The 16,700-nt window shown below is 40.4% G+C and overlaps 1 protein-coding gene across 1 annotated transcript in view; it reads right to left on the reverse strand.

Annotated features, from left to right (window-relative positions):
- The window catches only part of LOC134489977 (voltage-dependent L-type calcium channel subunit alpha-1D), a 160,956-nt gene that overhangs the window by 79,703 nt on the left and 64,553 nt on the right, over positions 1–16,700 (reverse strand). Inside the window, exons 11-17 of the mRNA XM_063292853.1 lie at positions 14,063–14,177; positions 13,125–13,194; positions 12,504–12,573; positions 7,257–7,401; positions 6,655–6,784; positions 3,141–3,200; positions 1,189–1,295 (exon numbers count right to left, since the gene is read on the reverse strand). Coding sequence (XP_063148923.1) covers positions 1,189–1,295; positions 3,141–3,200; positions 6,655–6,784; positions 7,257–7,401; positions 12,504–12,573; positions 13,125–13,194; positions 14,063–14,177 — 697 coding nt within the window. The remainder of the gene's footprint in view (positions 1–1,188; positions 1,296–3,140; positions 3,201–6,654; positions 6,785–7,256; positions 7,402–12,503; positions 12,574–13,124; positions 13,195–14,062; positions 14,178–16,700) is intronic.

Genomic DNA, 16,700 nt, shown 5'->3' on the forward strand with positions numbered 1-16,700 from the left:
CTTACTCTACATATTCTAGATGACTTACAGTAATAATAAAAACCACAAAAATATTAATACTATTTTTGGCTGTTCTCTTACAGCTGTAATTCATCCTCCTTATTTGTCTCTCAAAGGAGTTCCACAATAAAACATAACTAAAATGTTAATACTAAAGTAAATAAAATCCCTAAATGACAAACTATTGTGAAATAAGATATAGGCAATATCCAGTATAGTTGAACAAATGTGATAAAAAAGGAAAACCTATACAGCAGTGGTTTAAACAGCCTAAATTCCATATGTTAGCATAGGATGATGACAGATAATATACACAAGCTTATTTTATCCAATCCTTACTGCTCAGAACACCATGAATATGCTTGTGTTAAAATGGGGCACTGGTTGCCCTTGTGGCATCCCAGCAAAATGTGCCCAATCTTATCAGTTCTATCCTTACCCTTATGGAGGAATGCTGATAGCCTAGTCTACCAAGTCTACGCTTTCTCAAGCTTATTAAAAAAAATTATCACAAAGTCTGGCTTAACTAAAGCCATGCTGGGTGGTGGAAATTAGGATCTAGTATCAATAGATTACAACAATCATTTATTGTTGTAAGCCGCCCAGAGTCACTCGCTGAGATGGACGGCTATAGAAATCAAATCAAATCAACTCAAATCATAAACAAACAAACAAACAAACAAACAGGCCCATGTAGTTAGGATCACAGCAAACAGAATATTGTGACTTGAAATGCCAAAGGAGTAAATAGTAAAGAACATGAATTAATGAATGATATGAAAGAAAAATATGTTTTCTGCTTGTGAAACTAAAAGAAAGTGGAAAGCTGTAACAGAACTTAATCAAGGTGGTCTGATCAAGGGGAGCGGAGTTGATGAATACAATTCCATGCATGAAAGTGAAGATGTAGATTTGATTATAGAAGAGTAGGCTAAAACATGTCTCAGAAAATCTGAATTGGATTCCTCTAGATTCAAAGAATTTGTAAGTTATTGAAATAGAACTCTAAGTATAGCAAAATACCTATGGCATTTTTTTCTCAAAATTCAAAGAACGGGAATCCAATCAGTTGGTCACCAAGGCTGATGTAGGATGCTAAGCCCACAAAATATGACCATTTCTGTTTATAGTACTGCTTATATTCAAGTCATAAATGAATACAGTAAAGAAAAAAAAAGCAATACTTACTGAATGCCAAATGACACAAGAGAAACACCTACTACCAACAAGTCTAGCAAGTTAAAGTAATTCCGGCAGAAAGACCCTTTATGAAGGAAGGCTCCAAACACTGTCAGCTGAAAACATAATAGGCACTGTTTACTCTTTGCTTCTCAGTTTGAATCATTTATAGGCTATTTACAAGATTTCTGCAGAGGATGAATGTTGCTTTTTATAGCAATCAGAATGCAAAGAAAAAGGGGCTCCCTCTGTTAAGATTAAAAGTTTTGATTCAATACTAAGTCACATCATTTTCAAATATCAGTACATCACTAAATAACGAAAATATATAGGTTTTTTTAACCATATCTCAAAAACAATCATGGTTCACTATCAGTAGCTTTCATGCTTACGTAAATGTCTTTGCCAACATTCTAGTGTTAGGCTTTTACATAGCACAGCATTCTTAGAACAGAGTTACACAACTTGTGTTTAATAAGGAAGAAAACTGAAAATATATTACAAATAGTCATATCATAACTTTAATTAATAAAGCAAATTCATTTTTTCCTCTTGGTCCTATCCACGTTTTGCAGAGATGCACCTCAAAGGCTAACTGTGGTCTTTGGCTGCAAAAAGCTTGTACATCTCTGTACTAAAATATGGAAGAACGCTGTTATGCTAAAGCAGCCTAAACCAACCTAAAGCCCTCTGGATATATTTTAAGTATCATTCCAGTTTTGGTTCATTACCATGGAAGCTTCGATTCTATATATATAGCAGGCATTACTAGGTGAAGAAGGCTGCTCCAAATTTTCATTTTTACTCAGTACCAACCCTTTATTTTGATGTTCCTCCCATATTAAGTATTCTCAGTGCCCTGGAGAAACATGCCAACTGGATTGGGATCAAGAGATAGAGGAGATCACTGCATGATCTCTGCATGATCTTGGACTCTAATGAAGCAGGGTCCCAGATCACACCAAGTACTGTACTGTATGTGTGGTTAAGGGAACCGGAGTTTCCCATCTGAATGCAGTGAGGGGCATAACAGGGACAAGATCAAATAGTCTGGCTAATCTTCTACCCACTTTCAAGCCCTCACACATTCAGGTGAATGTCAGAAAAGAGCTACATTTCCTCAAACAGTTCCATGTTTAGAAGTCCATCTCTGTATAAATAAAAATGCAACATTTTGCACTCAGAATCTTTCAGACTACGTTTAAAATCGCTGACTCTCTTGGTCTTTCATCTAAATGAATTGTAAAAAAAAAGTTTTTGTAGATTTAGAGCAAGAACATGAGAAAACTGGCTGCAAGTAAAAGCAGGTGAAAAGAAAAAGCATATCCTGTCCTAAACTGGGCATATCTTGTAAACAGCCTAGAGTCACAATATGGTATGAATTAAAATGCACTGCCTTAAAATGCACACAGTAAGGTATCACGGCATTTTAGCTCTATGAGTACCTATTTCAGAAAACAGTAATGAAAAATATGTTCCTCCTCTGAAAGATCTTTCTGTTTAGAAGGTCAGAAAAGGGAGGAGGAAAGTCCATGCACAGAGAGGTATTTTTCCTTCTTCTGACAGACTTAAAATAGCAAAAGGGTTAAAATAAACTGTCAGATTGATGCGATGATAAAAAGGTAGCTTCTACATGCACCCAAAGGTTTAAAAAGTGTATTAAAACATTAAAAAAAAGGATCCTTAGATTTTTAATATATACAGTATATACATATATATTTCATTATTCAGTGAAAGGGTGGAGTACACTTTGACCACCTTTTCTTGGTAGGTGAGAAACAAAAAAATCCTTTTCAAAAAGCTTCTTTATAAACCTGTTACCTTCAAAATGATCTCAAATGTAAACATACTAGTGAAGACATAATCTGCATAGCCTAGGATCTGGAAGGTAAACAAAAAGTTACGAACATTATTACTGAAGTTGTGTTTGAGTAAACAAGGATCAATGAACAGTTAATTACCTTTAACAGGATTTCAACAGTAAAGATGGCTGTGAAAGCATAGTCAAAGTAACCAAGTATCTGCAAAGCATAATGTGCCACAATGAGACATTTATTTACAAGTCCTCGTGTTAGAATTTACAATTCTGGTCACATATACATATGTACAACCTGAAGTGTTTAACACTGTCTTCTTCTGGAATGTTTTCCAACTTCCCAATCTACTATGCCCCGCTAGATTTCCTGATGGTGTCACATCCAAGTGTCAACCATAATCAAACCTACTTAGCTTTTTTTTAAAGATCAGCCATATTTACATACACAAAATCATGAAGACACATACTTGTATCTACTAGGATCAAAACTTGTACAACTACATGTCTTCACGATTATTTGCAATGAAATTAGACAAATTCAGATGGGTGGAATTACTTTAATTATTTTATTGTTGACTACACTGAGGATTCTTTTCCCTTCTCCTTTGTATGCATATCTAGTATCACTATGGTGACTTTTTAAAGAAAGTCAGAAAGTTTCTGGAATCATGGCACTAGAGCAGTGTTTCTGAACCTTGGCAACTTTAACATGTGTGGACTTCAACTCCAGCATGGCTGGCTGGGGAATTCTGGGAGTTGAAGTCCACACATCTTAAAGTTGCCAAGGTTGAAAAACACTGCACTAGAGAGTTCTTCTCATCTGTATGCAGCATGAAGTGAAAGTGAGTAACTATACAAAAAGTGACATTGCCAAACTATCTATACACTACTAAAATTTTCATTTTGTTTATCTGTTTGTAACCTCAAGTTAGCCCAAACGGTGCATTGTGCCACAACAATTTTGAACCAAGTTACCTAAAATCCACTAACTAAAAGAATGTGTAAAAATCTGGGACCCATTACTCCAGCAGAATTGAGATTTCCAGGATGTTCAGACCAGTTTTATTTGCAAAGTTGTTGCTGTTCCAGTGTCCCCGCAGTCATGTGATCATGATTTCTGACACTCCCTGCCAGCTTCCCACAAGCAAAGTCAGTGGGGAATCTGGCAGGAAGTTGGAAATTGCTCCCACTCCCCCTGCCCATGGTCATTCTGTTTATCTGTTTAGGTAAGTAAATACTGTCATGAGTAAGGATGGCGAGCAGGGGGCTCCCATCCAGGCTGTAAAGCGCATGCATAGTACTGAGGAATTAAGCAGCCATTCAAAGAGACACAGATCAGACCTGCCTTAACTTTTGGGGTTTATCTGTCTGGGTTTTCCCACGCTTATTCAGTTTGTTAGGATTCTGTTTATGTAGCAGTAATAAACACTAGAGACCTACTCCTCGTCTCAGCGTGTGTCTCACTGTTAGGACAAATACTGACTTATTATTGAAGTTCGTTTGCCACTACAGTTATTTTTCTATTTATGATATACTGTATAGTCTTCTATGATGATGACGGGAACATCCAGCATTGGGGTAAAAAAAATACATGGTCAGCCTAATTATGCCGCGTGGAAAGAGAGGGGGGATGTCATGGTCAAGAGATGACACCAAACATCATCGGAAAACAGCGAGGAGGAGGAGAGAACAAGAATTGGATGAGGCCAGGGCTACACGACTTCAGGATCAAAGAGTCAGGACAAATAACACGAGAGAAGGAGAGACAGAGGAGGGGAGGCATGTACGTCTCCAGAATGACAAGAACAGGCACAGGAGGAGGATAGAGGAAGAGACAAAGCAGTAGAAAAATGCATGTCTCCAGGATCAGAGAGAAAGAACAAACAGCAGAAAAGATGAAGAAACAGAGGATGAAAGGACTGCATGTCTCCAGAATGACAACGAAAGGCACAGAATGAGGAAACAAGAAGAGACGAAGGAAGAAAGGGAAGATTATTTCAAGAATATGTGGCAAACAGCAATTACTGCAAGAATTGCTAAACACGACAATGCCTCCCTTTGACAAGAAGACCTCAACAGAGAAAGAGCGAGGCAATACGCACGACTCGCATGGCGTAATGTTTCTGCTGATGTTGGTGTGATGGCCAAAGGAAAACGTTAACGTACTCTTGAAGGACGGCAGATCAACCAGAAATGTTGTCATCAAAAGCATCCTTCATTAAACGAAGAGGAGCTATATTTCTCTTGCTACACATCTTTCTTCTTTAATAAACTGATGTTTTCTTCTTTAATTTTCAAAGCAAAGCAGTAACAGTACCATTCAGGAAAGTTTAATGTTCATTATGGTTACATCAGACTGCACTACCCTTCTCTCAAAGGATGACCCAACAGGTCACAGGGCTGTATAGTTATTAGATGATTTTAACAAAATGGAGAAATAAGCACTTAAGGAAATAAAGCCTCCCTTAAGTTGAATTCAAATCTGTTGAATACATAGACGTGTTATTTTCTTGGCAGATGTGGTTTGCCATTGCATTCTTCTGTGATATTTTGTGAGTTTCCAGTCTAGTACAGAGTCCAAGAACTAATGAGGTTGACTCTGCTTTCAATATCACATATTCCACAAATACTTATTCTACAAATATAGAAAAAAGGAACTTTATTCCATGTAAATTTCTTGCCTCTACCTTTATGTAATGACACTTGAAACAAACATTGAAATGAAACAGAGAAGTGTGAGTAAATCTAAATGTAATTTGAACCACATCTGATTAAAAAATACCAAGGATATGAGAAGCAGGTGCTCTCTGTTTTGAGATGCTTTGCATTGCACAAACAATATATACCACTTCAGTGTTTGGATTAGAAACACTGAGATGGCGCTCATCTTCCCTGACCAGACAATTTGTTTCCAGAAAAGAGGTCCTTGTTGTTTCAGAGAGCATAATGGTGAGATGTGGAGTTCTTGGTGCTCTCTGAGCTTGGTTGTCTGTTGCAGATGTTTCATTACCTAACTAAGTAACATCGTCAGTGCGATGACGTTCATTGACGATGTTACCCAGTTGGGTAATGAAACGTCTGCAAGCAAGCAACCAAGCTCAGAAAGCACCAAGAACTCCACAGTTCAGCCCTGAGCTACAGATATTCTCTATTATTGGCATCGGTGGGATACCAATCACCCAAATTTTATTAATTCCCAGGCTAAAACTCAAGACACCACACATGTAAATGCACAGAGGAAGAATCATTTGAAATTGCTGGTCCAAAAAGGCAGCACTGAAACAGATGAAATAACTATAAAGTGGTCTGGGCTCATAATACTCCCAGGAAATTTTATACTGGTGGCAGGGTAAGTTAATGGCAAGAAGGCATAGCTAATTCACAAATTATAGTAAGAGTAAATTGGATAATATTTGTGCTAACATACTGTGGCAGACTGAAGGGGTATTAATTTAAGTAATGTCAGCTTACATTCCTGGAAATATCAAGCAGTACTTCATCCAAACATTAACCAGGGCTGACCCTGCTTAACTCTCAGGATCAACTAAATTCAGCTAGATGGTGCCACCTCCTGCGATGCTCATGTACTAGTCTATTTTGAAAGGCACATTTAAAGAAGGTCAAACATGCAGATTGTTTGTAAAATCTATTTTTCTTACATTATTTCGAAAAGAATGATTGCGAATAGGGTCTTCAGCTGCAAGGGAAGCACTGCTGAGCATGATGAAGACAAGAATGAGATTGGTAAAAATATGGTGATTGATTAATCTATGACAACCCACTCGAATCCTGAAGAACAAGACAAGAAAAGGAATAGTACTGTTACAACTGGTAGGTTAATTACTCATAAAATATAAAGAAAGGCATTTTTATTTTTTTTAAATGCTCATCTGAAAATCCTTAAAGCAGTTATTTTATTAATCTGCTGATAATTCAGCAAACCTATAAATATAATAGAACACTGCATATAAATGTTCTGTGGAAAGCTATTATATGTTGGATAATATTAAAGCACAATTTGCAGCATTCTTTATTTAAAGCATCATCTTTGAACAATGCACCATTTGGCAAGTATAAAACACAAATGTTTCATAATCCTGGAGTTTGATTCGAAAAGAAATTCCACGTAAAAAAGAAAAATTAGTTATTTGTTCAGTCTTGTGCTAGATGACATCAGCAGAAGCTTTAGTTGTTATGTGTTCTTATAATTTTACTTGAAAAAAAAATCAGTTCAAGAGATATACTTTAAAAGGTTATTTACGGGTTTGTATTGCTGAAAATAAAGAAGGAGCTGCCTTCAGGAATTGGTGTCATCTTCTCCTTCATATTAAGTTCAGATATCCTTCGTGGCCGAGGACCTGCAGGTACTTCTGGCTCTTCTTCTTCCTCTTCTTCCTCTTCACCTACTTTATAGTGAAACTTTATTTATTATAAATTAAATTAAAACATGTTATAATTCTGAGCAAAATGAGTGTTCAAAATAGCCAGCAAAATATTTACAACAACATGTAAATATTAAATATAAATATGTTCATAAATGTTAAATGAAAGGACATTTCTGGACTTCTCAACAGTACAATTAAATTATCATGCTGAAAAACATGGAATTGGCTCTATAACTTATCTGTAGTTTCTGGATTACAAGTGTTTTTAGGCTATCTGCTCTCTTCCTGTTCTGACTTTGAAGTTATTTAATTAGTTAGTTAATTCTTTATTACAATAATTGACCAGAATTCTACAAGTTAACCAGGTAATTAAACAGGTTCTATTTCAAGTAAAATGAAAAACAAACATAAACTTCTAACTAGATAATTGAAACTGTCAAAACAATGTATAACAAAATTTTGACACATTCAGGGAAATTGAGTCATTCTGGTCTGATGGGAGTAGCTGGACCTGAAATCAATCAGAACTGTCTGGGAACTTCACCGAACAGGGAGCTATGAAACAGACACTTATAAAAGGTGCAAGATAACAGATTCAGTGGGTCCTTTTTCCCAAGGGTACAATCTTAGCTCATAAGGAACTTTTTAATATTTGCCCTTGAGAACAGCTGTTGGGAGGGCACTGAAACATGCTAATATTAGCATGCTTTTGACTTTAGGAATGGTTAACTGATTTAAATATCTTGCCAGCCTGAATGACAATCTGCAATCTCTTCATCGGTAAATAGCTTATAAATAAGTAATACCATGCCTTCCTAACCACCATGGAACATTGGTAAATCCTCTGTAGATGCCACTGCAACTCTGGCCCTTTCATTATATTGTTTTCCTTTAATTAAGGCTATAAAAAAGTGCCAGAAATGTATTTTAGCCATTTTCTTTTATTTCTGAAACCAACAGGAACAACGGTCTTGCTGAGGGGAAGAAAGATCTTATATCAGGAGTAACTCCCATGGTATTCTTGGCTGCATCTTTTATCCAATTTAAAGGTATGCAGAAGATACAGGGTTGGATATAAAGACTATGTAAACTGAGGATTACTAGCACAAGAACCTCTTCAAACCTTTTCTCATTCCCCACCCCAAAAAAGGCTTTTTTAAAAGTCAGGTGAATCTTCAGAATAGCATGGAACTATAGCGGATGAAGGAAATAATTGCCCCAGTTCAAGTGGAAACTGTTTGCAGCTCACAGAGTGAAAATGCATAGCCTCTGGATAATCTTTATATGTGTGGATGGGGGTGGATGGGTTTGTATGCACACAGATTTATTATTCAAACTACATAATCTTATAATTCTGCAGAGTTACATATTTGATGCAAACCATTTTTTAAAAATCATGTTTTAAAAAATCAACCTTGCCGACCAGTGAGAGAAGTCAAGGGGGGACACAGTGAGTGAGTCAGTCAGTGCCAAGAGCAGGAGCTGGTGCACTGGGGGGGGGGGGGGACCTCCATCACCTTGTGATTGATTGAGTGGGGTTGTGGTTGCGCGAATGAATGGAGGGATCCCTATTTTTAACTAGTGATTTCGGAGGTCCAGGAATGGGGGCTACTGGATTTCGAGACTCTGGGGGTTATAGGGCGGGCCTGGCCATTGAGGTGATGATGGGCAGGGGACGATATGACGGGAGCCAGAGGGCGGGGGAGGAAGATGCCCCCGGTGTTTGTTACCTGTGGCGTGTTCCGGCCCTCCGTGCTAAAACCCAGGTCCCGGACAGCAGACTCGTGGCAGCCCTGACTTTTGGCTGCTGCTTTGTAACTGTCAGTCAACAACAAGGCCTCCCTCATATGTGATTTGATCATCGAGGAGGGGGCAGACCTGGAGTGTATTACCGAGACCTGGCTGGGCCTGGAAGGAGGGGTTGCTCTTTCGGAGATATGCCCGGCTGTGTTTTGAGTATGGCACCAGCCGAGACCTCAGGGTAGAGGAGGAGGGTTGGCTGTTGTCATCCAAGAATCCCTAGTTGTCATGAGTGAGGATGGCGAGCAGGGGGCTCCCATCCAGGCTGTAAAGCGCATGCGTAGTACTGAGAAATTAGGTGGCCATTCAAAGAGACACAGATCGGGCCCGCCTTAGCCTTTGGGGTTTATATGTCTGGGTTTTCCCATGCTTCTTCAGTTTGTTAGGATTCTCTGTTATGTAGCAGTAAATAAACACTAGAGTCTTATTCCTTGTCTCAGTGTGGTTCCTGGCTGTTAGGACACTAGTGGCCGTCAGGGGCCATGCTCCACAAGTGGCCAGCTGTGAGACCCTGTTCTTCAAGTTGGGCTCCCAAGAGCATTTGGGAGTGTTGCTATAGTACCAGCCTCCCTGCTGCATAGCAACCTCCCTGCCTGAGCTGCTGGAGGCTGTCTCAGGGTTGGTGGTGGAGTTCCCCAGGCTTATGGTTTTGGGGGACTTCAATCTGCCTTCCCTGGGATGGGCCTCAGAAGTGGCTCAGGAGTTCATGGCCATGGGATTGTCTCAGATTACACAGGACCCAACTCGAGACAGTGGCCTCACTCCAGATTTAGTTTTCTTGTCAAAGCAGCGGCAATGTGATATGAGGGGAGAGTTACATCTTTCCTCTTCGTTATGGTCAGATCATGCCTTGCTGACCTTGAGATTCTTCTATGCTACCCCCACCGCAGTGAGGAGGGACCTATTCGATCAGTCTGCCCCCGGTGACTGATGGACCTGGTAGGATTCCAGAGGGAGCTGGGGGTTATACCCGAGGACCTGCTGCTCAGTCCAGTGGAGGCTCTGGCTGCCGCCTGGAATGTGGCACCGGCCGGGGCCTTGGACAGGATCAAGCCTATGCGGCCTCTCTTGCCGGCTCAAACCCGACACTCCCCGTGGTTCATGGATGGGTTGAGGATCTTGAAGAGAGTTAAGAGATGCCTAGAGCGCTGCTGGAGGAAGACAAAGACTGAGTCTGACCGAACACAAGCTAGAGCCGCTATTAAGGCCTACCTTGTGGCAGTAAGAGCAGCGAAATGTCAGGATTTCTCCGCTCTTATTGCATCCGCGGAATGCCACCCGGCAGCCCTGTTTAAAATTACCCAATCCCTTTTGGGGAAAGGGAAGCCAGAAATCCATCTACAGGGACATGCTGAGGATTTTTCTGTGCATCTGCTGGATAAAATCGCTCGGATCCACTCCCAGTTGGACTCCGAGCATGAGATAGAGTCTGGGGAGATACCCAGGGAATGTACTTACCATGTTATCTGGGAGCAGTTTGACCGTGTTGAACCCAAGGAAGTGGACAGGATCCTCCAGACTGTAAATGTCACCACTTGCCAATTAGATCCATGTCCCTCCTGGCTGGTGAAAGCAGCTGGGGAGGTGACATGTAGCTGGGTCCAGGAGATGGTAAATACATCTTTGAGACAGGGGGTGTTCCCAGCAGCTTTCAAGGAAGCGCTGGTGCACCCCCTCCTCAAGAAACCATTGCTGGACCCTACTATATTGGACAATTTTCATCCAGTTTCCCATCTCCCCTTTTTGTGGAAGGTGGTTGAGAAAGTGATGGTATTGCAGCTTCAGAGGATTCTGGATGAAACGGATTATCTAGACCTCTTTCAGTCAGGTTTCAGGCCTGATCGTGGGACGGAATCAGCATTGGTCTGTGGTGGGAGCGGGATGGAGGCAGTGCATCCATCCTTGCTCTTCTTGACCTCTCAGCAGCTTTCGATACCATCGACCATGGTATCTTTCTGGACCGACTCAGGGAGTTGGGGGTGGGTGGCATGGTTCTGCACTGGTTCACCTCCTTTCTCCAGGGCCGGTTCTAGTTGGTGTTGATAGGGAGCGAGAGATCCAGCCCATGGCCCCTACTTTGTGGTGTGCCGCAGGGCTCAGTACTCTCTCCACTCCTTTTTAACATTTACATGAAACCACTGGGTGAGATCATCCGTCACCATGGGGTGAGGTATCATCAATATATGGATGATACCCAACTATACATCTCCATCCTGGGTGAAGTAAGTGATGCCATGACCACCCTTTCTGAGTGTCTGAGGGCTGTGGCGGCCTGGATGGGGAACAACAGGCTTCAGCTGAACCCTGGTAAGACCGAGTGGCTGTGGATTAATGGCTCCTCAGTATCTGGGAAATTATCAACTTTAGTTCTGGATGGGGTTGCACTGCCCCAGACAGACCCGGTGCGTAACTTGGGGTTTCTCTTGGACTCATGACTCCTGCTCATGGCTAAGAGGGCCTTTGTGCAACTTTGTGTGGTGTGCCAGTTATGCCCCTTCCTGGAATGAGAGGCCCTTCGAACGGTCACTCATGCCCTGATTATCTCCCATATAGACTACTGCAATGTGATATACGTGGGGCTACCCTTGTATCCGCGAATATCCAGAAGCTACAGCTGGCCCAGAATGCGGCCACACGAGCAATCTTAGGTGCCCCAAGGGTGGCACATGTAACACCTTTGCTGCTTGAGCTGCACTGGGTTCCAGTGTGCTTCTGGGTCTAATTCAAGGTGTTGGTTATGACCTTTAAAGCCCTACATGGCATGGGGCCAGGTTACCTGAGGGACCATCTCATCCCCATCACATCGACCCGTCCCACCTGGGCATGCAGAGAGGGCATGCTACGGATCCCATCTGCTAGAGAATTCCATCTGGCGGGGTCATGGAAGCGGGCCTTCTTTGCAGTAGCACCTGCCCTCTGGAACATTCTGCCCCCAGAGTTGAGACAGGCCCCTTTGCTCCTGGACTTCTGCAAGCAATTGAAAACCTGGTTTTGCCATCTTGCCTGGGGCAGGAAGGAGAGCAGTCACTCTTGGGGATGGCTAGCTCCCTAGAAGGACCCTGTTTTACTTGTGGATTTATAAAGAACTTTTTGCCATCAGGTTTTTATTATATTCATTTTATTGTGTATCTGCATTTATTGTATAGTTTTATATTGTATTGTTTTAATTCTGTTTTATTGTAAACCGCTCAGAGTCCCTCCTAGGGGGGAGATGGGCAGTTATAAATTTGATAAATAAATGTTAATGAAATTGGAGTTTCTTTGAGTCATGGCACATTTGACCCAATAAGTCTTTCTGCCAGTGTACAAAAGGGAGAGGGTACCTGGGATATCACAAGGTGGATACGGATCTTTGTCTTCATCATCTTCTTCTCCATATTCATTGATTGTAACCTCAAGAATCAGAAAAGTAAACATTTCAAAAAGAGTGCAGTCAACCAGTCAACTTGGTAATTCTACCCCACACCTTCATCTGTTTCTTCCATTTGAAAATGCCCAACATTACCATTTTTTAATCATGAATTCTGGCTGAATAAATAAATTATTGAAGTCAACATTATGCCAGAGTGTCTCACAGAGTCCATACTCTGTGAGATAGATAATCTCTCTATCTTTAACTCAAAAAGTTGATAATTATTTTCAAACAAAAACCTTTCACCTAATTATTGTTTCAAAAAGACAGATGACATCCTACAAACATCTGGCAGATCATTACTACAAAGGCAGGATGTGAATGGGAATCAGATCTTCATCTAAATATGCACAGAGAGGAGGAAATCAAGGGCAGCTGTCATATTCATCCATTCTACCCACTGGACTATCACAAAGAGACCCAAGTAAACATGAGTCAATGCAGAGTACTAGGTTGTTAGGATTAGACAGGTGTCTGTGCATTCCTGAGCTGAGGAAGAGCTTTCCTACAAAGGGGAACAGATCTCAAGTACCTTATTATCCTTGGCCTTCTTTGGTTCACCTTCCGGTTTGTCCCCCCTTTTAGCATCCAAACTCTCTTTTCTACAAGGACAATGAAAACAAAACCATGGGGAAAATGATAAAACAATTAATATGGTCAAATTTACAGGAGAAGGGACTTGAAAATAAAGACAGAATAAAATGTTACCTACACAGCAACACATCAACTTTATTTTATTTTGGATTATGTCAAATAATATTGCACGATTTAGGACAGCTTCATCTTTATTATTTGCTAGGTGGGTGTGTATAGAAGTAGTAAAACACTCACAAATATACCCATAACTTAAACACCATAATGTATAAAATAATGCCGTTGCCTATTTTACTATCTGTATACATGATAGCAATCATACCAATAACACAGTGCACGAAAAGATATAGACACTGAAGGCAAATGCAAACACTGTCTTCACGCATGAAGAGTACATTTTCTCCTTAATACTCTTGATGGGAAAGCATAATGATCCAGGTGGCCCTAAATTCAAATTACACAGCAGACTGGGTCTACCCTAATTCTAAATTCCTCACCAGCATCCCAACCCCTTTTTGTTCTTAAAATCCTTTTCTTGTTCCAGATGGATAAATGGATGGATGGACAATTGAGACAACACATGATTACAGCAACATTATTTGTAGTTTGTGCCTCATTATTCACAACCATTCATACCTTAAAGATTCCCACATATGGATGGATTTTGGTAGAAATTCCTTGGTAGAAAGAATGGAGCATGGACATTTTCTACGCTTATATGTTACTTGTAAATTGAAAGTATATCATTCTAACACTGGAGTTTGCACCAGTTTTCTATGCTCCTTATTCTGTCCCAATTTTCTTTTTCAAAAGAGTGAAAAGGAAAAATGAAGAAAACTACAAAAATGTGCATGTCTTGTGTAATTTTGTCTGTACCTGGCACTCTTTTTTCTCTCCTTTTCTTCCGCTTCTTCTTTCTGAGCTGTGTTCAGACTTTCAGCATCTGCCAGGTTATCAACCGCAATAGCCAAGAAGACATTTAACAGGATATCTAATTGAAATCATGTTAAGGATACTAAATAGGCAATGCAAGTTCTCACATTAGCTGGTTATTCAACAGTAACTATCCAATGGTGACAACTATTTTACAATTTTACTTGGAAGTTCCTTGCACAAACTAAAATAAGAGGACAAAGTAAGAGGGGAGTTCCTTTGTCAGGTACAGAATAGATACTATTTTATAAAAAAAAGACTAAAAATTCTGCCTAGTACCCAAATCGACCTCTTCTTCTTTCTCCCTCTTGTTACCCATCACACTAAAGGTTGTCCTTACTTACTGACAGTAATTGGGACCGGGAACTCCATCACTAAGCAACACGCTCATAAGGTGCAATGTCATGTGACCGCGTCATGACAGCAGTTCCAGCTGTCCCAGTTGCTGCCATTAGGTGAATCCTGTGTGGTCACAGTGTCCCATGGTCATGTGATCACCATATGTGACCTCCTGCTGGCTTCCTCATTGATTTTGTTGGAAGCTGGCAGTGAAGGTTGCAAATGGCAATCACATGACTACGGGACGCCATTGTAATTGCAAGCCAGATGCAAAGCACCCAAATTGCAATCATGTGACCGCAGGGACACTGTAACAGACGCAACTACAAGGACCCACTGTAAGTACCCCTTGTTCAGTACTGTCGTAAGTACGAACGATTGCTGAACGAGTGGTCATTCAGTAAGGACTACCTGTACTTCCTTTTTGGGTAAGCAACATTATGACAAGTGATGCACCAAGAAATAGTATACCAAAGAAATAAGAAGATAAGGGGGGAAAAAGGAAATACAGCTAAATCTAGTTTACAGTAACATCAATCACTATACTTCCCCATACCTTTCTATCCTTGAAAACTATATTTGCTTCCACCACGTCCATATACCTCTTACAGTGCCTTTTGTTCTTTAAACTTTTCATCTTCCATTTTGAAGAATCACATCAACTGCATCCAAATATGCATTTCTTGCACTCCCTTTCCTCTCAATCTATTTAACCTATCTTCATACATTTGTTTTGCAATTCAGTCCTCAACAATTATCTCTATAATTCTGTCAATATACTTTCATATTGGTCACTCATTTTTTTATTCAATCCATATTCATTCAGCATCCATTCATTCTTGACCCAATTCTTATTTTACCATTTTCAAAGTTAGCAGAAGTGTGCTCCTATACAGCTGTTTTCCCTTCTTTCAACATTTACTCATCACTACAGCTGCAGGTTAAACCGCTGAGCTGCTGAGCTTGCCGATCGGAAGGTCGGCGGTTCAAATCTGCATGACAGGGTGAGCTCCTGTTGCTAGTCCCAGCTCCTGCCAACCTAGCAGTTCAAAAACATGCAAATGTGAATAGATTAATAGGTACCGCTTTAGCGGGCAGGTAACAGCGTTCTGTTTAGTCATGCCGGCCACATGACCATGGAAGTGTCTATGGACAAACACCGGCTCTTCGGCTTTGAAACGGAGATGAGCACCACCCCCTAGAGTCGAACACAACTGGACTTAATGTCAAGGGAAACCTTTACCTTTACCTTTACAGACCACATACTCCTCGCTACCTTTCTACCAACATTTGCACATTTTGAAAATTTTTGATTATGTGCTATTGTTTTCAACTTCTAGTGATCACATAGATAGATTTTCTCCATGACAATATATCCCTAACCTGTTATTTCAAGTCTCCCAATGCTGCACTCATAGCCACTGTAACTGAGTCTGTCCATCTTGCTACTGGTCATCTCTTCTTCTGTTTCCTTCCACCTTTCCCAGCATTAGAGACCTTTCCAGACAGCTAGGTCTTCGCATAATGTGTCCAAAGTAGGATAATTTGAGCCTGATCATTTGTGCCTTGAGTGAAAACTCTGGGTTGATTTTAAAAAACCCCTATTCATTTCCCCATCTTAACTGAACATTCTATCAAGGTACACAGTTCTACCAAGCAACCACAATAAACATGTAACAGAGTAAGCAGAGACAGAGGTAACCCCTAAATCTACTTCATAGGTACATCCCCAAGAAGTACTGGTATCAAATGGGTATTTACTCACACAAATTTGGAACTCCATGATTTTGCCTGCTCCCTTGTACCATTCTTAAACTCTAATGAGAATATGATTGCTAATGTTCTTCCCATTGCTGGTTTCAGAAATGGTAGTGTTTTTAAGGAGCAATATGGTATGTTGAATCCAATAACTGCTTGTGATTGATGTTTTGGATTACAAAATCCCTCCAGCCTGACACTGATCTCATGGAACATGGCAAGCTGGGAGGATAAGAAAAAGGATAAATAATTTATAAATTATATTGATTCCTTTGACATAATTTTATTACAGGAGACTTGGACTATAGCTTCTATAAGCCTAGAGGCTTATACCCGTTTTTCCTTAAATGTGACTCATTCTATTAATATAGCCTGTCCTTGTGCCAACTTGGCCATACTTATGTCATAGTAAAAAGAGAACAAATAGAACCATGTCCACCTTATGCTATGGCAGTCCTTGCTCAATTCTTGGGTTTTAGAGTTT

The sequence above is a fragment of the Candoia aspera genome, chromosome 2, assembly GCF_035149785.1.
Source record: "Candoia aspera isolate rCanAsp1 chromosome 2, rCanAsp1.hap2, whole genome shotgun sequence".
NCBI lineage: Eukaryota > Metazoa > Chordata > Lepidosauria > Squamata > Boidae > Candoia > Candoia aspera.